The 26,192-nt window shown below is 39.3% G+C and overlaps 1 protein-coding gene across 5 annotated transcripts in view; it reads left to right on the plus strand.

The window, feature by feature from the left end:
- The window catches only part of astn1 (astrotactin 1), a 591,813-nt gene that overhangs the window by 337,461 nt on the left and 228,160 nt on the right, over positions 1-26,192 (plus strand). For all 5 annotated transcript variants that reach the window (XM_033650224.2, XM_033650225.2, XM_033650227.2 and 2 more), the window contains 2 exons: positions 188-292; positions 14,147-14,335. In XM_033650224.2, coding sequence (XP_033506115.2) covers positions 188-292; positions 14,147-14,335 — 294 coding nt within the window. The remainder of the gene's footprint in view (positions 1-187; positions 293-14,146; positions 14,336-26,192) is intronic.

The following is a 26,192-nucleotide window of genomic DNA, read 5'->3' on the forward strand; positions in this document are numbered from 1 at the left end:
AGAGCCACCCTTTGATCTAGCGCTGAAGACTGCAATCTCCTCCTCTATAGGAGTAAATAACACATTAATAGTACATTTTTCTGTATGGTTTTACAGGTGTAGTGCTGAACTCCCCTGAGCCACTCTTTAGTTGAGCACCAAAGCCTGCTTCAGTAACAATAAATTTGTTTTTTGTGTATTATTGCAGGTATGGTGAACTACAGCGAGGTGTCTGGTTACCCCCTCGTTCAACACTGGAGTCTTCGTTCTGTGCTGTACCACGTCAAACTCAATCAGTGGGTCCTCTCTCAAGGTAAATCACTCTGCGCTTCTGGCAATTCATTATATATATCATTTGTTATTACTGATTATTTATTTATGTTGGAGGAAGCCAGGCCTGGGCCTCTGTAGCATAAACTCTCACATTCTCCATGGAGAAAAACACCACCGTTGGCGATCAATTATTTATCACATTGTAATTATGGTGACACATCAAGGTTAGCAGCTCATCATAACAGCTTGGGTACTTAAATTTTTTACTTTTGATCAACCATGTGATTAACAGGCAGACTGTCATCTATTGATTTGGCAGGCAAGTATATCTTGTGTTTAAAGTTACTGTAGAGATAGTCTTGCCAAGCTAGAGCTCATTTGGGCTGTGCCAGCGCTGGAGAAAGGTATGGTTGAAAGCATCATAATTTCACACATTTTCGGGAAAATGTGCTCTGGGTAGTTTGTATTTTTGTAAACTAATTGCAGTCATCTTGGGTGGCGTTAAGCCCCGGATGCAGTGACGGTGCCCTTGGAAAAATAGTGTCAGGAGGGAAGTGGTTTTGGCTGAGAGGAAAGTGTGCTGTCATTAAATTGGCAAAAGAAAATGCCACATAAAACATGAAAAGATGTATCTGTGTTTAGGTTGCTTGCTTGGAAGTTTTTGTAACATTGCTGCATTCAGCCGGGTGCTGTCTGTGTGTGATGGCGCATGACGGCATCAAGAGCTAAGCGCCACTGGACAACAACGTAAGTTAAGGGAGCAAAAGGTCTGAGTAGGGTGGGTGGGAGATGTGGTGAATGGGTCCAGCAATCACCGACTTGGTGTAAGGCTCTGGAGGGCCAGTGTTCGCTTCCAGTTTTAATGTGAAGCCACACCCTTTGAATTTTTTCTAAATCTAACCATGTGCTTTGACTGCCTAAACCTAAACACGTGTGGATGTTAGCTAAACATAACCTCATGCATTTGCTGTTGAAGGAAAAAAAACATAAATTCACACTGCTGTACCAATGTAGTACATTTACTTTAAAAGAGACTGTATACAAACTGTACATACACAAGTGTATTTTGAAAAGACACAATACATGTAACAGGCTGAAGCTGACACGGCGTCTCAGAACATTAACAGCAGACATGCTCAGGCTACCTTGAAGATCACATGGCAATGTGGAAAGTGCACGACCAAGCGACAAAATGCGACCAGGTCAGAGTGAGAATGTGTTGCGAAATTCCTGTTAAACAGGAATGTTCAAATATAATGCTGAAAAAAAACAAGAAATAGGCAACACAGTAACAGAATCTTGTTTTTGTAATACATGAAACAGTATAGCACCCACTTCCTGGTCACAAATTGTAGTAGTACAATCAAACTGTGCACAAAAATATGCCTCTAAAGACATTTATGGCAAGTAGTGGGCAATGCAGTCACAGAATATTAGCTTTTTTTCCCATCAACACTGCTTAGTTTTACAGTTTGATCTGAGATTGTAAGAGAGAAAAGTGGGGTGGCTGTCTCTCAATCCACTTCTATACTCTTGTGTCCGTGGTGGCAGCAGGTATACAAAAACTAAGCACAATCTGTACTTTGAGCAGCAGCCCTGGAGCCTGCAAAAATCCGCACAATGACACGAAAAGAAATAATTTGAGTTAACACATAAGCAAGGAGCAAAGCTGGCTCAAAATTGGTGTGTGTCCCTTTAGATAAAAGCACAAAAGTACTTGATCAAACTATAATTAAAGTGAAATAAAGTATAAGTACATATGCAGAATGGTCCATTTCAGAATAATAAATATTATATAATTTAAATATTAATATGAACTATATACACTGCCAGGTAGCAGTCAAGTCTTATCTTTATCCAAAAAAATACTTCATAATGTTTTTTGTTAATTATATTTTATATGAATAGTCTTAATCTGAAAAGAAACTAGTAATGAAAGGTTTCAAATAAATGAAGAGGAAAAAAAAGTACAATATTTCCCTCTGAATTGTCGTGGACTGAAAGTATTATAAAATGGAAATACTCAAGAAAATTATAAGTACCTCAGAACTGAACTGTTGGAAAGTAAAGTACAACAGGTTATTTTTTGGCAGAAGTTCTTTGCACAAGAACACGCATTTCTAAATCTGTTCTTTTCAGCAGCAGTTTTATGGCAATAAAGTTCTTGAACATATAAAGACCATTGCCACAGGGCCCATTGCTAGCAGTTTTGTAATGTGGCGCTAAAAGGTTCAAGTTGGGTCCATTATATCAAATTAAACCCTTGTTGAAACAGTCAATTATGGAGTGATTGTGGTGTTGCTGCTCAGCTGCACTACTTAAAGAGAACCCTGAAAGGCAATAAATGGGTCGGGGTCAAGTTCCCTTTAATCACAAATTAGCAAATTGTCACTTCAAAAGGGCACAAACTAAAAAGCTGCTCAACAAGCAGCGCAGCCAAACAAGAGAGCCACAGAACTGTAAGACACGATGCCCACTAACGTCTAATTGCAACCTCAACTCCTCTGTTAATTGTATAATAACTCATAATAATTTAATAGCCAGTAGATTCAGAGACACACATAGTCTCAGGGTGCTTATGAAGACGGATGTATCTAAATGAAATTAAAATAAACCAGGATAAAAATGAGTTTCTCTCAGTTACAACAGGAGAGCTGCTCTGGATAGTACAGGTCTTCAACAGTAGACTTGAAGTTGGGCTTTCCAGGGAGCAGACAAACCCAGAGCCTAATAATGGGGTGCTAAAGTTAGGTTACTGCCTCACAGAGCAAATGCAAACACCTAGTCGTTAGTGTCAGTGCCTGGAGGAATGGATGTTTCCTTTACTTAACCTGAAATAGAAAAGCCTTAAATAGATGAATAGATTGTATAATGGCGGTAAGGAGAGAAGTGAGAGTGTCAGAGTGTGATGAGTGATGATAAAAGACCCAATGGGACATGTTATAACCTGTGTAGAAAACAAATTCATTTTTATGGGACGTTGTTCTGTATATCTGTTGTCATACGTATCATTTCAACATTTCTAAAATGATGTAGCCCTGATTAGATTTATATGAGCTGACTTTGTGTCGGGAGGTGGAGGGGGAAGGTGAATTGGGGTGGCAACTCAACCCACGAAGTTGTTATATACCACCACTTGTTCAGTGATTTCGTCATCAGACACTGACAAGAAAAAGCAGCCGTTTATGGTGGTATGGTATGCCCCCATCAGTGTATAATGCTGCCGGACAGCTTGAGTTTGAAATGCTGCTGCATAACAACATGATTTCAAGAGCTGGAAAATCCCCATCAGGCTTGTATGAGGGGAGATAGATGGATCCAAAAAACACTGGGCTATATACCTGAGAGCACAGTGTTTGTTCCATATATGAATGTTAAGCCAAACCATGATTTTTTTCTCTATACCAAACCACGTGCTTTTGCTGCAAAAGGAAGTAGACATGAAGATGAGGTGTTTTACAGACGTAAGTTACCTGGTTGAGCAGACACCGTACATTTCCTGTGAAAACTGAAGTATATTTTGAAAAGACACAATGCAGGTGTAAAGTGACATTGCATCCCGGAATGTCAACAACAGATGCAGTAGGATACCTAGCGTGCCATATGTAAATATTACAGTCCACTGGCCAAACGGCAATATTTGACAAGTTGGGAGTGAGACTGTGTTGGACAACTATAGGCAAGACAGTGCTTGGCAGACCACAGTTTGAGACCAACAAACAACTTTTTTTTTAAAGGGACATTGTGTAACATTTTCAGTTGTTTATTGGCAAAAATCGATGTCTGCATTCATAAATATGTCATCATTGGTGTACTATTACCTCCACAAATAATCTGACTTACAATATTCTCATAAAAGGAGAATTTCGGATTTGTATGTACATTGGGTGGATAAGTGGTTTGGGGGGTTCCATAACGTTTCGCCATCTTGAGAGTACATCTGCCAGCAAGGGACATACAGCCCCGGCTTCTGCGTTTTCGTTGAGAGCCAGGCCAGCACTGCGTGACTGAGAAACCGAAGGAGAGGAGCAAGAGGCGCTTCACTACTACCCTACTACTACTGCAGTATAACAAAGTCCGACTCTTTGAGCATAATGTAGGATCATGCATATGCAGCATCACAGGAGACAGAATCCTCGTCTCCAAGAAAGTGCAAAAGGGAATCAAAAAGGCAACATGACCGGTGAATTCAAAAAACGAGGGTCAACATCGGGGTAGCCATTCCGGGGTGAAGAGAGCTGCGGAAGGAGAAAGACAATGCAATCGCAGCTAACAGCGGCACTGGCCGCTAACAGCTGTTAGCGCTGTTAGCCAGCTGTTAGCGCTGTTAGCACTGCTGTTAGCACCGCTGTTAGCACTGCTATTAGCAGCGCAGTGATGCTAGGAGAGGGATGAGGTGTGTGAGGGTGAGCCACTTGTCAGTTGTCAAAAGACAAGACGTGATTGGTTTGTTTCTATTTACACCTGCCCCAACAGTCCTACATTGTAAACACAGCCAGCATGGTGAGGAGGGGGTTTGTCAACTTGCGTCGTGTGTGTCTTTGTAGGAGCCTGAATGAATACTCCATGAAGTATCAGATGACATGGTTTCATCAGTGTTATCATAGCTTTTTGGTACACAGCGGCTACTGTTGTATCCGTTTGAACGCAATATATGATTTCAGCGATAGATGGGAGAAATTTCTACACACTGTGGCTTTAAGGGAGACATTGGTGGCCATCAACCAGGTATGTTAAGCCCAAACATTATCTTCTCATAACCCATTTGTAATCACATACAAATGATGAATATCTGTGGTTTTGTGGAAACAGCCAATGCCACCATTTTGGTGATTGGGCTGTGGCTTCATATACTTCAGCAAGAAATACATGAAAATAATTTTAGTATGGGTAATGCATATATGTACAGCATTCCCTCACTTTACAAATTTGAATTTTTGGGCCTTTAAGTTAATTGTTTTTAATGTTTTACTCTGCACTTTAAGTGACTGCAGTATAGCTACACACCCTACAATGTTACAAACAGTGCATCACTTACAGAGGAAAGTTTTTGCAAGTTTGAGCACTTGCCCACTGAGGTGCTTAGAGTTGTAAACACATCTGTTTCTCTCTGTTTCAGCCCTCCATCCAGACTAAAATGTTGTTTTTCTAAAATGGAGCTTTTCCAAAAACAGTCTCCAGAGTGTGTAAATCTTAAAACACCAGCTTGATATATCAGGATGTCCGAGGCCAGAGGAGCTTAGTGAGTAGGAGGCTGTGTGCCAGTCTAACTTTCTTTGTGACCGTCCATTTTAAATGTCAATACAATTGCATTGATAGCGTAGTTGTTGTCATAAACCTGGATTAATGATGAACTGGTCAGATGACATTGCAGTTATAAAATTGTGATTTTATCACTGCAGTGCAGCAGGTTGGCATTAAATCACTATTTCATACTCCGTTCTTCGTGTTTCAACCTGTCATAATTTTCTCTTTGGCATTGTGCAAGCAAATAAACGACACAAGGAAGAAAATAAGATATTGCAGAGAAACAAGTCTCAGGTCTGACTTTCTCATTCTCATATATGCTTCTTTCCACACTGTCTGTTCCCTTATCAACCAGCACTGGTAGTTTATTACATTAAAGCCCAAGTACACATGCTAATAAGAGCACATCCATTATTTACTGGAAGCATGTGCATGAAAGAGTGTGTGTGTGTGCAGCTGTGTGGTTTTGCCCGTCCCTGAGACATACAGATTATAACAGTTGTGTCATAGAAAGGAGGTCTGCATTCAGAAATATGTACGTCATTTCATTTTCCTTGTCTTTTTCTCTGTCTCTCTGATAGCCCGTCATACATCACAAAGCTTTGTATCCATAGCAAGACCAACATATTCTGACAGCGCCTGCCATGGAAACTTCACAGAATAAGATAACTGTGGATAGGTATTTAGTCAAGCAATACTTCCTCTGAAGGCTGCTCCTGGCTGCTCACACATCCAGGATTATACTGAGTATTTCCCGACGGGTTTCTCAGTACTAAATGTATTATTCTATGGAAATATATTTGCTTCTTTTCTTTTTATTTGCCTCACTAGATAACGTGGGTTGTTCTGTTGGCAGTGTTTTAGGGTAAAGTGAAAACCTATTGAAATATTACGTTTATTCATTTTACCTGGCTTGAAGGAAAGTGTCGTTTAATAATTTGGATTTTTGTCATGTTTTAAGTGCATGCATTATTTATAAATCCATCATAAATAGTTTCCTTTCTGATAAGTGCAGCCACCCTACTGTAAGTACAACCATGACACCTCTAATGCATTTCCAATGGTGCTGCTGTGGTTTGAAAGTGGCTGCCATGTCTGCTGAGGATACAGTTTCTATTTTCCCTTCGCTCAGAAGCGACTCGGCAGCCTCCGTCTTCGTCTTCTTCTTCTTTTTTTTTTTACTCCCATTTCCCACTTTAGCTCATCATATTTCAACAGCCACCGCAGGGGGGGGGGGAGGCTACTGATTTTTACGTCTGATAGCAAAGCCCCCATCGCTCATCCTCACTGCGCTCTCTGTCTCTCACTTCAGTGGCCCCCTAATTTAATTTTAGAGGAGAAGTAAGAACGAGTGGAGCGTGAGTGCTGAGATATTAATACTGCTTCTCCTGGAAATGATAATGATAAATTGCTATTGCACTTTTGCTTTCCAATATTTACTAAGATAGTATCCCAGCGAGCACATGGTCATTTTGTTATAGTGCGGTCAATGTATCATATCAGACATGCACATGTTCTGCTTCTGTCAGTTGGGTTCACTCAAATATAAATAACATTATGAGACGTCTTCTTTGCTTGTTTTCATTTATGTCACCATTACCCTACCTTAAGAATCTACAGAGTTCTGTGCACTGGTTTGTAGAAGTCCTTTTATCCCACTGTTGTGGGTAAAAACCTGTCATTTCAGCTTAGGTCTCTCCTAGGACACAAAGTCCCTTAGGGAGATTCGCTGTCTAAATTAGCTATAAAAAGAATCCTTAACCCTGAGGTTTTTACTGCCACTTATCTCCGTCTAAATAAAGAGGGAAACACTAATCTTTAACCTCTGAGTCGTTCTGACGTCTCTCTGCTACACAGCAGAGGCTGGTGTTGTCATATCCAGTCAGAAATTAGGTTGCCTGTGACAAAAGTGGTGTCTTTCCCATATTTGCTGATAAAGATTCAGCAGGTTGTCAAAAGACTTTTAAGGATTTGAAAAAAAAAATGCACAGTTGAAGGCAGATCTCTTCCTGCCAATAAACAACAGTGAAACACTCATTTTGCAGAGGAAAACTCTTATAATCATTACCCAAAAAAAAAAACCCAAATAATTATTAATCAACATCTCCCAGTATGATAAGACCCATACATGGTACAAATCATGACATTGATTTCAGAAAGAGCATAAAAGCAGGACGTGTTTGGTTTCCTTTTAACTCCTGAGAAAGCATGGTGGGAACAAAGACAACACATTCTTATCGTAACTTGTCAAATACTAAAATCTGGTCAGTGGCTGGACACGTCAAAATATGACGTGCTGGGTACTCCTCCTGTGTCAGTTAGGAATGCCCAGGGATGGCATGTCAAGTTACACTCATTAGATGCATGGTGTCTTTTCAATATACTCTTCCATTTTCACAGTAAAAGTACTATTTATGCTCATAAAATGCATACTAAAGCATATTATATGTCTTTTCAAAATAAACTTCAACGTAGATAATAACTTCTACTTTAAGTTTACTTCCTCCACTTGGTTAGGTTTAGGAAAAAAACATCATGTGACACTCATGTAGCATGCTACACACACCAGCTCACTACATTGTTTTTAAAACTTTCCCTGCCAGAGTAATATTTTGAAGTTGCCAGCCACTGCCAGCATTTTTGATCATATTCACTAAACTTTCAAGACCCACAGAATAATTTGTTCTATGAATATGTAAACAGTATATATATATATATATATATATATATATATATATATGAAACTAAAGAAGAGACATTCTGCTTCTGTCACTGTCACCGTCATTGAGATCTTGTTTCATCCCACCAAACCCATTTGCTTATTCGTCCAGTTGGATTCAGAATGTTGATCAAAACAGGAATTTTGGGAGTCTGAGTCCATCAACTTTTCCGTCAGCGGCAGCATTTTCGGGCACTTTTCAAGCTGCTACATCTTTTTCCGGTTTCCAGCAGATCTTCTTCTTTGTTTGTTTTTGGACATAGCAGTGCTATTCTATTGTGTAACAGCACCCCCTATCTTATAAGAGTGAACACACGGATTGCCGGAATATCTCATCAATGGCGGGGAAGTGTTGGGAATAATTTGTATCACAGTATTTTTAAAGATTCTGGCGGATTCACGGTATATCACTTTATGTATAATTGGTATATCATGGTATTTTTAAATGTTTTATATATTGCATGACTGGGCCTTTATATAGGTTTATAGTGCCTTATTCTACTGTCAGAACTACATAGAATACATAAAAAGACATTTTAATGCTATCATTTATATGCTGAAGTCTTTGCTTAGCACAGGTTTGCTTGGCCCCACAAAATCATAGAATAATGAAGGAATCAGAATGCATGAAACTGTTGTAAAATGTAAACAATTTTTATTGTGCAAACCGTACCATAGTAAAAACAGAACTTAAAAGTTACAAGATTGTTTTGAAACACAGTAATCAAAGCCTTCAGTATATGCACAATGACACTAAAATGTTGCGTCAGGAACTGCCATTGTCCGATGCGTACCATACCACTGTTAAGGGTGCCCCTGTGTGGCCATGTCTGATGCCAATGGCCACTGACCAAGCATCGATATTTGACAAGTTGGGGGTGAGACCGGGTTGGAAATAAAAGAAGGTTAGTCAGGAAATGTCTAATGTGACTGCACAGATGTATAAAGAGACCTCAATACATTGTTGGAGGGCCCTGTTCATTCTTATGAAAGTTTTTCAGTGGTGTAGGAGGCCAAAAAAGTCTGACTTCCTGTGATCCAGATCTTCTGCATCATTAGGCCCATAGAGCAAGCGCACCATCCAACTAACTTCCGTCAGATGAGCCAGCTACTTCCAGTTTAGCCCTCACCTAACTCAAATGGGGATGTATGATTTAATTATGCAGCTCTTCTAGACTTTCTGAATTCAGACTGAATTTATAGTAGTACAACAAGTAATTTTTTGGGGCTTGTGACACTCAAAAAAATGTATCCAGTTATTAATAGATATCTTTTTCCCAGTGACAATTTATGGGGAAAATTTTTTTTGGGCTCAGTGGCATCACGTGCAGGACCTGAAAGTTGTAGTTACATTGTTTGACCACTATACTAAATTGGCAACAAAGTCTGGTGTACTTCTGGGGGACATGGATAACTGTAACAAAAAAAACACTTGAGTGGTCACTTATTCTCGTTCGTGAAGGACAACTGTTAGCAAAGCAAGGAAAAGAATTGTTGACATAAAAATAGAGACAGAGTTGCAAAACAGAAAAATTGTAAATATAAAAGTTCTCACATTCTGTTTGAAATAGTGGATGCTTAAAGCTTTAAGAAAAGTGTAATCTGTTTTTTTTTTTCCTGTCACAGGTATTGCATGCTGCATTATTTATTTATTCACACCAAATCCTGTCTTCATCAGGTGTAATGAAATCTGTTATTATGCACACGCTTATACAACTCCTGAGATAGTTTTAATTTCAAGAGGATTTCACTGATCTCATGTAAGCCTGTGCTTCTTCATGTCCGTATGTGGTCACCGTGGATACTCGGCACCGTTTGGTTGAAAAGGTTCATGAATAGTAAGCAGCTCGCTCAGATGTCCGCTAAACCCGTTTAAGACACTTAGTGCCAGATGCCTGACAGACACTGCCACTTCACCGACTGTAAATTCAAATGCCTACAGTATGTGCAGCTAATCAAGTGAGACAAACCTGGATTAAAAAGAATAACGGAGGTCTTTAATACTTAAGTAGACATCTGTGTCCTAAAAAAGTTTACTGCCGCAAGAAATTACATTAATGACATGTCAGTAGCAGATTATTCTCATAGTCTCTAATTGATATAAGGTGACACAAAAATGTGGCAAACAGTGATTTAACTTCACATTTGATTCGACTCTGAACCATCATATGAGACAGTTTTATACGAAGATTCAAATTACTCTGGTCTCCATGAGTACAAACATTTAGCTATGCCAGAAGTATTGCTCTGCAGCTGGAAATGTCAGTCTTGTCTGTCAGTCCACAACTTCCAGACTGATATTTTAATAACTGCTAGAGAAATTGCCACTGAGTTTTGTAAAGACATTCATGGCCTTGAGAGGGTGAATCCTAGTATATCTAGAGGAACCCTGACCTTTCCTGTTGTGGCACCAGCAGATCAAAGTTTTCACTTATCCAGTGGGATATCTCTTTATCTACAACTAGTCCATACCCATTGATAGCTTTGCCACCTTCTACCTATGCCAATCCTCAATGTCTATGTGCAGTTTCACATAGATTGACCACGTCAGTGAGTAGAAAAACATGGTCACAGACAAAATGACTGACTGACAGAATGACTGACTGTTAGTTTTCGTGATTATGCACAGCATACCATACCATGACTTAGTCATACCAAAAATTAGAAAAAACAAAACAAACAAAAAACATTCGTCCACAGGGGGAGCCACAGCGATCGGTCGTATTTTAACCATTTTTAAGCATTTTTCTGTTGTTATAGCGCCACCCAGTTGCCAATTAGAGTTAAATTCCTCCAGTCACCTTGAGGCGTCCTGTTCTACATATCTACTAGGTTTAGTAAAAATCGATATGGCAGTTAGGCCTAGATAAGAAATTAGCTCTCTAGCGCCCCCATTTTGTTTGATGGGGTCAATAATGGAGGGGTCCCCTCAGATTATGTGTGGTCATATGCCTACAAAGTTGCATAGTGATCAGTGAAACCCTTGAGATGTTATACACCTTTATGTGATGAGCCACGCCCTCCGCAATATTCATTGCCTTATAGAAGCTCAGTTTTAGTAAGCTTTCCAACTTTTGCCAAGAGGGAACTTTAGATATTGGTCCCTAGATTATGTTCACCGAGTTTCATGCAGATCGGTCAGACTTCCTAGGAGGAGATCGATTTGAAGTGTTTTTCAATAAATTCAAAATGGCGTAAAATCTATATAACCGGAAGTTATGGGTTCTTGAGGTAAATTTGTTCCTCATGAGGAGAGGCATCTCTGTGCAAAGTTTCATGTCTGTACGACATACGGGGCATGAGATATGCCCATTCAAAGTTTGCAATTTCAGTCGGTTGCTATAGCGCCCCCCTTTGGTCAATTGATGTAATATTGCTTCATTTGCATCCTCCCATGACCCTCTACCACTGTGCCAAATTTCACTTGGATTGACCAAGTCAGTGAGGAGAAAAACGTGGAACAGACACACAGACACACACACACACAGATTTTTTGTCATTATATAGTAAAGATATGGATTGGCACATTATTTTGTACAGACATTTATGTTTCCCAGATAATAAATCCTGTAAGTTACACCTCATCAGGTTGTACCAAATCCTAGAACTTAGCTGCTATCGGTCTGATGATAATTTAGCCTCTGGGTGCAACGGTCAGTATTTTGGGGTTTCTGGTGTAGCAAGCATATATCCACATAACTGATATTCCAGCTAAGACTTCCTCTTCCATGGGCTGGTTACTGTTCAGTAATCTCTATAAACATACATATGCATTTGATTGCAGGTAATTTTTCAAAAAGCAATTAAAGCACAAAAAAATGATTGATTTATGTTATTTGGACTCAAGACTGACTACAAATGGAAACCAGAATGTTTCCGATATCAAAGTCTTAATGCATGGCCTACAGATTTTGTATTCCTATACATATTTCTGTTTATAAAGATTTGGTTTTACCTGCTAAACATTAAGTCAATTCATGCAAGACCTAAGGTGGAAGTAAGTCACACATGCAAATCATAAGCAAGTCTCATGTCTTAACCTTCAAGTCTCAAGCAAGACCCATGTCATTGTGGTGAAAATCAAGCAAGCCGAGTCCTTGCTATAAGTCAAGCAAGTCGAGTCAAGTCATTGGTCAGGTCAAGCAAGTCACAAGTCAAGTCATACTCACAAACTCATAAAGATAATAAAACATAAACTGCACCCAATGGTGGGATGTAACTACACACATTTACTCAGGTACTGTAAGTACAAATTTAAGTCTCTTCTTGCACTTGAAACATATGAAAGTTGTAGCGTGGGCACGGATATCAGTCGGCAGGTCCTCCGCTGCTGCAATATGTGCGTCATCATATTTTAAAAACAAAACTTTTCAACATCCAGAAAAACATACATATGAAATTAAAAACAGTCAGTCTTTCAAGTCATCTGTCTCAAGTCAAAGTCAAGTGTCGAAGTCATGAATATCAAGTCGAAGTCAAGTTTAATCCATCATCAGTGTTAGTCAAGCAAGTCTCAAGTCCTCAAATTTGCAACTTGATTCGGACTTGAGTCAGGTTATGTGACTTGAGTCCCCCACCTCTGTGCAAGACTTATGACAATCCCAACAGGCTCAGCTCTGTGTATAATGCCTGTTAGCGAATGTTAGCATGCTAACACACCAAAGTACGATGGTAAACATTGTACCTGCTTAACATCAGCATTGTAGCACTGTCATTGTTAGCATGTTAGCATGCTGATGGGACATTTAGTTCAGAACACCACTGTGCCTAAGCCTCAAAATGCTGCTCCACACAATAAAAAATAATGTTACTGATGATTATAATGATGGGGAATGGATAGTTGAAAAAAAAACAACAAAAAAAACAGCCAAATCCATTAGTTACTAAGCATTTTAAGCTGACTAAGCTTGTCTAAGATATCATTAAATTATTTTCCCCACATCTACTGCTTGCATGGTATTTGTCCAACAACCTTCTCTGGCATTTTAAATAGACCTCACATTCTAGGCTTCATTTTTTTCCCTTAATTAAAGTGACCCTTAAAGCTATAGTGCGTAACTTCTGTCGCCTCCCAGGGATAATGCGTTATTACAACTAATAAGCCGCAGCACTTCCATGTACACAGAGTAACACTCGCCAGTCGCCACACACCGTACACAGAGTAACACTTGCCTTTGTGGTAGGATCCACTTCTGAACCGTGTCTCGGCCACTTCTTTGGGTTCTCCGCCATGTTGCTTTCTCTTTCTACCTGCGCTCTACCTCTTGCTATGAGACTCTCTGCTCTTCCTCCCCCTCCCTTCTTGTTGTGAGGAAGCATTTCCTGTGCGCCAACGTGGAAATGTCGCCGGTCTACACGCAAACTAAAAATGATATATATTGAAATTATCGCGAGATGTTAGAGGAGCCGATCGGCTTAATCTGCATTGTGTCATCTCCTCTAGTAGTGGCTTGGGTGAAACGGACATTTACGGACCTGTAGAAGTTACGCACTATAGCTTTAATAAATGTAGCATGCCACTGAGTTGATAAGAAACTTAAGGTAATATTATACATATTGTGGGATATGTACAGTGGGAATATACAGTAATTCAATTAAGTAATTCTGGAATTTTTATTCAGTGGTGTACAATAGTTGTTGTAGGGATTCCCTTCAGCACACACCAAGCAGCACCTATATTTATCTGTGATCCATGCAAAGCCTGTGAGGCTTTACAGCTTTGTGTGCCTCAGTGATAAGACAAATCAAAAAACCTACATCTTAGAAAAGGAAAAACAAAATCAGAGTGTACCAGAAGACAGGGAGTGGCAGAGCAAACAAAAGGCATTCCTGTGTTTTCCCCCCTAACCCTGAACTCCCCTTTATTTATTTATTTATTTTTTTATTCCTCTCCATTATTATAAATTTTTTTCCCCTCCATCTACCCAGCCTTCAGCTCGGCCATCCATTCTCTGGACGGGGCGACGCAGCGGAGCGACTTTGTCTCCATCCTCAGGGAGTTTGGGAATCACTATGTGCAGGAGGCGGTGTACGGCTTCCAGGAGTCCTGTACCATCTGGTACCCCAACAAACAGGTCCAGAGACAGCTGTGGCTGGAGTACCAAGACATCAGCAAAGGTAGGACACACACACTCACACACAGTGAGTGCTGAAGATATAAATGAATACATTTATAGTGATTATTGGCCTTGAGCATCAAGGTTCAGGTGAACATATGTGTGTGTGTGACTGTGTGGGATGCATTAGTAACATTAATTCCTGCAGTTTTTTATACATTCATTGACAGGACGGATTCATAATCTGTTAGCCCCACAAAATACAGTACATTGAGGCTCATAATACTGAGTGTGTCGGTGTGTATGTGTGTGTAGAGGTTGACTGGATTATTCTGCTACAAATTTAGTATTGGCAGGACTCTTGATCATACTTCAGTTGCAGAGTAAATGCTTGCCAGGAGAAATACTTAAACCTCACATGGGACCTCTTTTAACAAAGCTCTTCTCTTGTTCCCTTTCTTTTTGGTGTTACCCTGTTGTAAAGAAATGTAATGGGCTCCCAGAGTGGCAGTCTTGCAGAAATGCTCTCGAGGCCCTTGTCTGAACCTTGAGTTTATTTTTCTTTATTTCTTCTTTTCTGCACTCCATGAAAGCACCCCTCGTAGATTGTTTTGTAAGATCTTTTTATCAGGTTCAGGTGGTTGTGTGGGCACCATAAACCATGCAAACACACACAAAGAACCACAACATTTCTCATTTCTATTTGACCTCCAAACTTTTTAGTATTGCCTGAAATGTGTCCCTAAATTACTGTAAGCTGCTGTTGGATGGATGTCTGATAAGATTCAAAATGTTGCGAAGATGCACTTTGGTTGTTTTGATTAGATTTTTTTTTTCACTACATAGACACACTTTAGATTTATCACTAGATGTTAGAGGTTATTTAACCACAGCACTTCTTCACAGGGATTTTATTTTCACGGCCACCACCCATGCCCAGCCCCCTCACACAACACTCTTATCACTAAAATCGACACTAAAGTGGTTTTTGAGAATCTATTGGTCTTTGAGAAAATTGAAAAACCGATCTAATATGTATGAACTAACATCAAATAAGCATAATGTAAATTTAGGCATAATGTAAATGTCTATCCTCAGTCAGCTGTCACTGATTTATTTAAACTAGGCTATGTTACTGTTTAGTTTTACAGATTAATATTTCACTTAAAATCCACAAGAATTAAAAAGTGCAGCCTGCTGCCTGTCATTTCAGATTTCAGGTTTTTCTGTGTGGTGAAATATGCCTTAAAGAAGACAAAAAATTTTTTTGCAGCACTCTTGGCCCATTCTCAAAACATCTTTGGGAGCTGCTGATTTAGTCAGAGTTCATGTGCAGCTGCTTCTGTTCAGATAATGTTTGTGTATTTTGGCTTTTGGCTGGTGAATTTTTTTTAAAAAAAAGTCCTTGCTGAAATACGTTTATATTTCTAGAAGTAAGGTGTTGTAAAGGTATTGCACCCGTACTAAAACTTTTAACTAAACTTATTCCTGTAGAGTGCTGCAGGAGTGAGTCCTGAGATGTGAAAATGAGTTAGCATTTTTGGACTCCCAGTTCCCTGCTCTTGAAGTCAACGAGTTTTTGGTTAAATGCCTGAAATGAGGTCGGTGGTTAACACAAGTTCAAAAGATTTTCATGTTTTGTTTTGTGATATTAAATACATCAGTTAATTTTATTTATTTTTATTTTTTTATTTATTTAGAGGACAGTGCACATGATGAACATTGCTGTAAATGTGCCAGTGTTAGCCAAAAGCTAAATATTTACCCCATTGTGAATCCTGAAGCTTTTACTCGTCTTAAAAAAGGCGGTTTCTAACAGGTGGCTAAATGAGACTACAGCATGTCACACTGGACACAGCTTTACAGCCTTATTGTTATGGCAATGTTTAAGTCATGTGACTATGGTTTGATATGTTTTGGCCTATTGGCTTTGTAATTCTGGCAATTGCATTTACACTTCAAAAGTCATAATTGTGATTCTGTTTTACTGATTAGTTATTATTTATCTCTTTTGTTTTGTCCCATTTTGTCCTGTTTGGTCTAAATTCCCATCTCCATCCACTCCCATGTATGCATTGTGAATCACTACTTTGATTTTTTGTGCTGCCCTTTGCACCAATTAAAAAAAAGGGAATATTTTAGAAATATTAAAACAAATTGGTGTTAATTTGTGAAGTTTATTTTGCTTAGCAGAATGTACAAGTGTCATAAACTTTTGTTCTCCACAGTTCATTTTCTGCACAATCCAGTTGGCTTTTTGTCAAAGGAATCAGGGCTATGATAACTTCCTGGTTGGCCTACAAGTAAACACCATCCACACAGTGCTCTATTGGCACTATTATTAAAAACTCCCAAAAACACCCAGCCCTATTCACTAGTGTGTTAAAAAAATGTTGAAACATGTACTTACTGAGACATCAGGCTTCATCACACCTGCTCTCTGTTGTGAATACAGCTGCACTAATAGCTCTTCATTTATGTTCATTTACCAAATGAAAGTGAAGCTGGCAATCAGACAGCAGATACTTGTTCAACGACCTGTTTCCAAGAAAAGTCACAATAAACATCTGTAGCAGCAGTTCTGTTAAATGTAATTAGAAAGATTTAAGTCAGCCATGTAAATGACAGCTACACACTTTCTTCAGTTTTGTTTAGAGAGATCAAAATATGTTGGCATGTTACATCTGTGCGTTGTCTACACTATGTTTGTCACACACATTATAAACCGTGCAATGGCTCAACCATCTGTTTGAGTCTCACAGTGAAGAAGAGTGAGCATTGTAGATCATAGTGTGTGTAGCGTTGCACTATAATCAGCATTGTTCTATCGCGAGCAATTACAGTAAACTACACACGCACTCTCCAGAAGCACTTGAAGCACTTCTACTTAAGTGAACAATCAAAGAAGCAACGTCCCTGCTTTTTGTTTTATTACTCAAAATGCCAGCATATGTCAGCCATCCGTCTTTTTGTTACCTGTGCTCGTTTTCTCAGCGAGTCGCAGCAGAGATAAGTAATAGCCCGTCTCTCCCTGCCGTTTCACCTCAATGGCTCCAAACTGTCCGCAGTCATTTCCTTTGTTTGCCTCTGCCACTTTTCTTCCACTCCCTTACTTTGTCCAAGGACACCCCTGCTGCGCTGCACTGTCCGCTTCCAGTTACCTCTGCGCTGACAGATGGCATTAGATGACTGAGTTTTCCCACCCTCATGAAAAGTGCATTACTCTTCATTTTCAGCAGCTTCTGACACACCGGTTGCAGACGTTGCTAAATGATTCAACACAATCAAAAACTGCCATGCTCCTTCTTTTCAGCTCCTTCTTTGTAAACTGTAACTTTGAGTTCCCCCCCACAATTCATGCTCAATTTTTTGCTTGGATTGGTGGAGTGAACTTGCACTTTTTAACAACTTTTCTGCAGTCTTCCATATTATATATGTCTATATACATTTACTTAAAAGTTGATACAAGTTTATATATTTATTATATATTATATATATATAGATATATATATATATATTTTATTATTAGATATGAGCCATTTTGTACACACTTACATCAGGAATGCCCCATCTGTGAGAAAGGACTAACAGAAAAACAGACCACCAGATTTGTACTATTGGGACACATTTAGCAAATTTTAACATGAATAAAATTATAATACATTTCTAGTAACACTTAATTTTACATATCCTGTAGTTTTATTTTCTGAAAAGGAACTGAAATGGAACTGTGTTTTTTTTTGGGAAGGTTTTAGAATAAAGACTGTTTTCAGTTGCTATGCATCCAGTTAATGAATTCCAGTGAATTGCTGTGTAACCTATTTTTAGTCGGTGCATAGCAGGTTGGCTGAACATGCAAAAATGTGACATTTCAAGCATATGAATTAACATGTTCAGAAAAATCCAAAGTAATTTGGCAATAAATTATTAATGAATGAATATTTACTTGCTGTGGGTGAGTTCTTAAAAGTAGGTTTCTCTGGAGCAGCTGGAAACTCAGCTACTTAACTTAATGAACTTAAATAAATTCTCAGAACTTTATATTTTCCAGTAATTAGTGCCAAATTGTTGAGTTCTTTACAGGGGGATTTCTGGGAAATTACTTCAAAAGAATGGACATATGAAATAAAGCATTGCCCAATTTGCATAGGAAATTAACACAAATCCAAAAGTCTGCACATTCAGAACAATGTCCTGTAAAATCACCACTGTTGGCACTGCTTGATTTATAAAAACGCAACACAATACTTCTCCTGTTCACAGTAAGAATAATTACTTAGAATCTTAATTAGAATTTAAAATGTATGCACAGCTACTTCTACTGCATCTTTCCTTTCACCAGTTTAGACCAGTCTATGGATGTAACAGTATTTTCTTCACCCTGCATTCCTGTTGTTATCAGCCCCCATGTTGAAGCAACAATAAAAACATCAGATTTGGAACGTGTGGGACTGAAAATCTGATTGTCTGAACTGGTGCAAAATCCATCCAGAATCTATTTTTCCTGACAAACAGAGAGCACGGTGATTACGTTGTGCTGTGACGATCTGGAATGATTCAATCTAAGTGGGTAACTGTTTCAGCCCGACCCAGGCCCATCCGTTTCTATAGGAAAGGAAATAGATTCCATTGGCAAAAACTTGAAATCAGGGTCATCTTTCTTAATCTCTTCCTGGCTTCTCTGAAACGTCCTGGCCTTTTGGAGGGAGTAATGAGCTCACAGGAGAGTTTGATGATCCATGTCCTCGCCCTTTGCTCCAAATACAAGATGTGCCCGACTCCCTCCATATTCAGTGAGGAGCCGGGCTGATCATTTTCTGCATCTTAGCTGCCTGGGGCACAGCTGCTACCTGAAGTGTTAAGGCTTATTTATGAATATGGTTAATGATTATATTTCAAATGGAAACAGATTTAAAGGAAAAAGATGTACTTCACAGCATACTTTGGACTGCATCAGCAGAGAAACTAAAGCCTCCTGTTACAGAAAAGTTTGTCGGGTTCACCTTGTTTGTGTCACTTTAGCACCCAAAGCCCTTCATCTGTATGAATTGCAGATATTTGGTTTATATGATGAGGAAAATCTCATTCACAAAATCAAATATTGTGTGTGCTCTTTGGAAACAAAAGGAGAAAAGCTTTTGTGAATTTCCCATAAACACAAAACGACACTGTTGCCTAAAACAGCAGCTCCTCCAGCCCGGATTTTCACTTTAATACAAAATCAATAAAAATCCCAGGTACTGTGATATTTTGTGGCAATTGTGCATCGACTGTGAATTATAACTCAGCAGACCGGAGCTCAGCAGGTGAAAGAAGCACATAGTACGCCACGGTCTGTAAAGTTAATTGAAGACTTACGCCAGTTGTTTCCTAATGAGCCAGGAACTCTAAAGCAACACACAGTGACACATATACACACACACACACACACATAGATATATGTACACAAACACAATGCCTGACTATCATGGATGTATCAGTCATGTTGTAGACACGGGGCCATAGCTCATTAACCGTGGTCAGTCTGTGTGTGTGCCATGTGTGTGTTTGGCCATGATGCCTTGTCTGGGTGATTAATAGCACTTTTCCCCCTGCACTAGGTTGTGATATGAGTTTCCTATTGTCAGACAAATGACCTCAATTACCACGCCAGAGATCAGACACAAACAGCAAGAAAGCCACTGCTGCTCCGTTCATGTTGCAACGGTTTATTACATCGAGGAAACGCTTTTGATTGGAAAGTTAAAGCCCTTTAAAGTCTGTTACAAACAGCTTTAGTTAGTTAGCATGTGAAAATTCAGTTAATACAGCTTGTTGTAGTCTCCACATTGCTGGGATTGGTTGAAGGGAACTTTCATATAACCCTACCCCCATATTTACTGTAAAATTGACTGATGTGGTGCTTCACTTCTGTCACCAATCTTGGTACCCATTGGCTGTCGGCTTGATGTTGATAAGGCACCTATTTTGTGGGTTTTGTTGTAGCCAATTGATATTCAGGCGAAGATGTCCTCTTCTGTGCGCCAGTCATTTTGGCTTATTTCAAATAGATATATGCAAATGAATTTTGATCTTTTTTTTTTTCAAGAGGTAATTCAAAACTTAATTGTTGTCAGACAGTAGCCGATGAGTTCAGAGATTGCGTTTAGGTCAAAGCATTCCACCCCTTTCGCCCTCCTCATGGACTGCTTACCTGCCACTCAAATGTGATTGGTCAAGCCTGCTTTGACTACAAGTGACTTCAGTTAGCAAAATCTAGCCCCATGGCAACTCATTTGCCATAAACAGTGTAGGAATTGTACAATTCTGCAAATGATAGATAAGGTACATATGTACATTTTTATATACTGGATACATTCACCTTTATGTTTCGTTATAACGTTATAACAACCCTGTGGTAATGTGGTTTGGTTTAGGCACAAAACCACTTGGTTATATTAAGGGAAAAGATCATATTTGTGCTTAACAGCACAATCATGGCTTGAGAGGCCATTGATATCTCATTAAAAGATAACCACTTTTCATGGCACTGTCCTGGCTAGAAAAACAGCAACTGTTATAACTGCTATACAACACCCATGTTTGATGGATAAAAAGCAGCTGGAAACACAGCAATATCTTGCTATCTGGTTTTGTTTATTGCTCTCAAGTAGTGGTCTGACCCACCATCTACCATCCCCTCCATCTCTGGATGACAAAAACAGCTCATTTACTATGTCAATTTAGAAAAGCTGATATGATGCATACAAAGTCAACGCTTTCCACTTACAAATGGGCTGCCTGTTACTCACAGACTCTGCATACATATGTTTGATGTTATTTATATATTAGTTTTATTTCTTCTTCTATTTGTGAGCACAGTGGATCATTGGAAATATTGGACTTACATTCATCATGTGAACAGAGACATGACTCAACGTGATTGCTAAAACTGCATCTAATCGTAAACTGTTAGGCCAAAAAACAATTTAAGGCAGTTTTAAGCGATGTCATTTTGGTGCTGTTGTAAAATTAATCTACAGCCTGATGTCTATCCAGTGTTGTGTAAGGACTTTTGCACTTGCTTACAGTAGCATTCCAAATTCGATTACTAAATTAACCAAAACATCATGGAATAGTGCATATATTGGGTGACAAAGTAAAGGAAAAACATCAATAGAATTTATTAGTGGGAAAAAAACAAACAGATAAAGATGTTTCCATGCAGCATACATCATCGAATTGTTTGGTGGGTATGAAAAAGATGATGTGAATCATATACAATGGTCTTCATTGTCACCAAATCTCAAAAATGGTGCTCTAGTAACTTGCAAAGGAGCGCTGAAGCTGTTCTGGAGGTTCCATCACATTAACAAGCCTATTTATGTTGTTTATTCTTTCAAGTTTTCCCATTTGCCTGTAGTTTTTTAAAATTGAATATTTGAAGTTGATCGATAAACAAAGTGCGCCTCAAAAACTGCCACCAAATGATTTAAAACCTCTTAAAATAGAGGCGATATCATACCAGTCTCTCAAGATAATATGTTTCTATTCTTATAATCACACTTATGTCATCCTACTGTGTGGGCTGTTCAAAAATGTTTCAAACTGCCTCCAAACTTCTTTAAAACACTCCTTAAATGGGGATAGTACCAAAGGCATCTCAAAGTGCCATCAGAAACACATGCAGCGGCCGTGAATATGATTAGCCCTATTTAGCTCGCCTCATCTCTCGTTCAGTTAGTGAACTGTCACACGGGGAAAAAAAATTGTGAAGACCAGTTTGCTCGAAAATAATTAGATGCTTTGGAGTTCTGTCAAAACACTCCTACAGCAATTAAAATTTGGATATGCTTCAAAAACACCAAAAGGTGACATTATGGAGCTTGTTAAATTGTTAAATGTCAGATCAAATTGAAAATACCATATAGGGACAGAAATATTAGACACAAGCAAAGGTGCATCTGCAGCGATCAGACAGCAAACCGTGTCGCTGATACTTTAGTCTCTTCTTATTATATCAATCTGTCTTTCTTTATCTACCTATCCACTCTACCTCTGGTTTTTCTCTCTGACTCTGGCTCTCCTTACTTTCTTTCTCAATTAAATCACCATGACCTCCTTCCTCAACCTCATCACCCTCCCCCACTGAGTCAGGCGTCAGCTCTTTACCAACCTCCAGCGCAGCGTTGCATGCTGGTATGTGTGTAAGTGTGATCACCCTGCCAGCAGCCAGGTAAAAATAGGTGCCTTATTTATTCTATTAGGGCCTGTCATTTTAACAAAGAAGCAGCAAAGAAAGTCTCGCTCTGGGGCAATGAAGAGGAGCACAGGGGGAGGGGGAGGAGAGCGCTGAAGAAGAGCAGGAAAGACACAAAAGAAATTATTCGCAAGTGGCCCCGACCTCTGTGACCCCTCTACACCCATACGCAACACACACGCCTCAGACTAGCACCGCCACCACCTGCCCTGCCTGGTTTACACCTGGGAAACATGCAACGCTCACTGCTCTATATATACTTCCCTCTCTTTGTCTTTGTTATGTGCATCAGTTGATTGTGGTGATATATAGAAAATTCAACATTCAGAAGCAGCGTTTGTTTCGCTAAAATGTTGAGCTGAGTGATACGGTCTAAAATCTGGATCAGTTTATTTAGTGCTTCTATTCTGATGACAACTCTGAAAGTGTATTTTCATTTTTTAATACATTAATACATGCTATTTCCTTTGTTCTGCTGGCTTACTTACAAATATGTGTCTAGGTTAATTACATTATGACCAGTAAAAGATTCTTAGATGCCTGATCTGACATGGTGAAATAAATATATGCCGAATAAAGGGCTTACAGCAGCAACATTCATTATTAATTGGAAATGAAGATGAAATTATATAAAGGGGTTAAGACGCTACATGTAGAAAATGACATATAGATAGGAGTAGATACTGTGGAGTAGTTACCACTTCAGTCTGACTAACAATGTGTTGGCAGGGAGGGATATTTTGACCTAACCAATCAGCAGTGAGTGGCGTATACGTTGCCTTGATGTCACTTTTCAGTCGACATGGAAGCTGTCTTTGCTGTTGCTAAGAGCAGTAAATGTAATGTTTATCATGTCGTTTGACGATGTGTGTTGATTTAAGAGTTGTTATTTCTGTAATATCCCACCTACAAAGCTTTGATTGGCTGGGTAGTTTTTCCCAGCAGGGAAACAGCGGTCAGCCTGTGCAACAAAAAGCTGAAGAAATGTGGATATGGGCAGTAACTCATGCGCTTAAAGATTCTGGTCTGACTGACATTTTTACAACATGGGATTCAGACTATTTATTGAGAACTTAAATGACAAGAGGCAATATTTTACTTTCAGTCCCTCTGTATATAAACAGTAACACTATATAAATGGTTAAAGTGTGGTTCATAACTCATTTTGATGCGGTTGTAATTAGATAACTTTATTAAGGTTTATTAATGTATTTACATGACTGTAACTGACCCTGTGGGTACTCATAAGTGGAGGTTGGTGTATAAACTTGACTCATAAATGCAGTAATAAGAAATATTGTTTAATATTAAACAATAAATTATCAGGATACATTATAACTGCTGAGAAGTGTAGTAAAAAAAAAACAACAACAAAAAAACATCATCTTCTTACCTAAATGACAGAATGGGCCATTGGCCAGTGACTCTAAAAAGAACATATATGACAGTTGGAGAGTACCATCGACAGCCGCATGTACTAACTATGTGCTACATAGTTTAGGTGATTTTACATAAAGATGTTAATTACTAGAATGGCGCGCATGCGCAGTTCACCCCTGGGTGTTTACAACCGTTGCCAGCCAGGGGGTTACATTCTTCAGTTTTCAGCGAAACCTCCGTCTTTCAATGGCGTAGTGTTTTCAGAGGCCTCAAGCGAAGCCCCCGAGGCTTTGGAGAGCGATGAGAGCCTCCGTCTGTTGATGATTTTTTGCCTGGCATAGGTCCAGCGGGGGGTCTCGTAGGCACGGCTGCTTGCCAAGCCTGTAGCATTGTAGGGGAAACACTGCAACTATCGAGCAAAATTATTTGTGATCGATCAAAATCCTTAACAATCAATCATTGATAATCAAAAATTGATGCCCATTCCTATGTTGGATGATAAATTATCCCAGAAATATTTGTGATAAAACATGTTATTGTCATTTGAGACCAATTTATGCCACTGATACAGCAATATAATACCATAATAATGTAACTATGTCCTTTGAAAGAACTTGTAAGTTGTAAGAATATTCAGACATTGGAATATAAATAAAAATAAAAAAGTTTTTAAAAGTACAAAACGCTAGTTAAAGTATACATGTGTTGGGAATCAACATACAGTATATTTACCTCACACGATGGCACCAAATATGTTGGGGTCAACACCTTAGGCTCCACACGGAGGTACCAAATATGTTGGGGTTAAATTGGCTATCGGAAATAATTAATAATTATTATTAATAATTAATAATTATGTTAAATAATGTGACTTAATTAACATTAAATCACCTCGTGGGGCACCATTCCTGTAAAGGGAAAAATGATAGCCAGTTAAAGATATCAGTCTCATAAAATACGCTAAACTATTAATTTGGAGTTTGATTAATAATTAAATTAATGACAACAACCAAAATTAACACTAACACCTGAAGGATTTTGGAGTTCTTGACGCAGCAGAGGTTGACTATTCGTTCACTCTTGTGCAACATTAAACAGACAGCAGGCATGATTCCAAAGAATTATATTTATTCACAAATTAGCAAAGCAAACCAAAACACACAAATTCTAACTAACTATATACAAGCTTGGTGTGTATATGTGTGTTGTGTGTGTGTGTGTGTGTGAGAGAGAAAAGAGAAAGACAAAGGCGGGTGTGGTGATCAAGTAGCCGTTTGGCCTACAAAACAAAATGGCTGACAACAGAGAACTACCAAAATGGCCGAATCAAGGCTGGCTTCAGTTTCAGGGGAGGTGTTTGTCTGACCGTGTGGTCAGGACAAAGACAAAGGAAAAGAAGCGGGAACTTTGAGATGCCTGTTTGGGTGTACCTCTGTTGAAGGCCTATTTGTTTATGAGTCTATGTGAATGTGATTTGTGTTGCAAACGGTCTGGATTAGTGCAGAGATTATTTAGTTGTGTGCAAGAATCTGTTTGTGAACAATATTAGCAAACTAAACATTTAGCTGTGGCGAAGCCAACTAATCAATGACCTAACTACAATCTATCACAACAATAACTCAGTAAACAGCATCAAAACACATACAACAAGTTAAACAGTCTTGCTTAGCCTGTAAAGCTGTGATAAGCTATGCCCAGTTGTTACGTTACCGATCCTTGAGTGGATGGAAGAAAGAGTGGTGGTGGTGGTGCTTTGTTAGCCAGCAGAAGAAGGCTGGGAAGATGGTTCCAGGTGCAGTCTTTGTTGGGCCCTTTGCTCCAAAGGTTCTGATCCAAGGAAGCTGGTCGCTCGGGGTCCTTGCAGAGTTAGACGCTGGGTGCTAACTCACTTAGTTCCTTGTTGCTGGAAAGCTGGTTGCAGACCTTGTGTTTGCAACTCTAGCTTTGTGTTTCAGGTCAGAGAGTCTGAGATCAATTGCCCTCCCTTTAGTGGTTTGGGTTATGGAGCAGGGGTCCTGTTCCAGGCCCCGCTGGAAAGAGGTGGGAGCTGCTGAAGCAGCTGGAGCAAGAGAGCACTACTCCACGGTTGGAGCAGAGAAGAGGAAGTTCTGTGGAAGGGAGCAGACCTTGTACCGATGCCTGTAACATCAGAGTCGCATGTCCTGAAAAAGGTCTTGTCCAATCAAGTTTTGGGACTTGAGTCTCACTGAGGTGTGAGGTGAGACCTCCTGTGGAGATGGGTGCCGCATAGCCCTCTTTGTTTGAAGACAAAGAGCATGCAGAGGAAAAAGCCTTGAAA

Source organism: Epinephelus lanceolatus, chromosome 12 (genome assembly GCF_041903045.1).
Source record: "Epinephelus lanceolatus isolate andai-2023 chromosome 12, ASM4190304v1, whole genome shotgun sequence".
Taxonomy (NCBI): Eukaryota; Metazoa; Chordata; class Actinopteri; order Perciformes; family Serranidae; genus Epinephelus; species Epinephelus lanceolatus.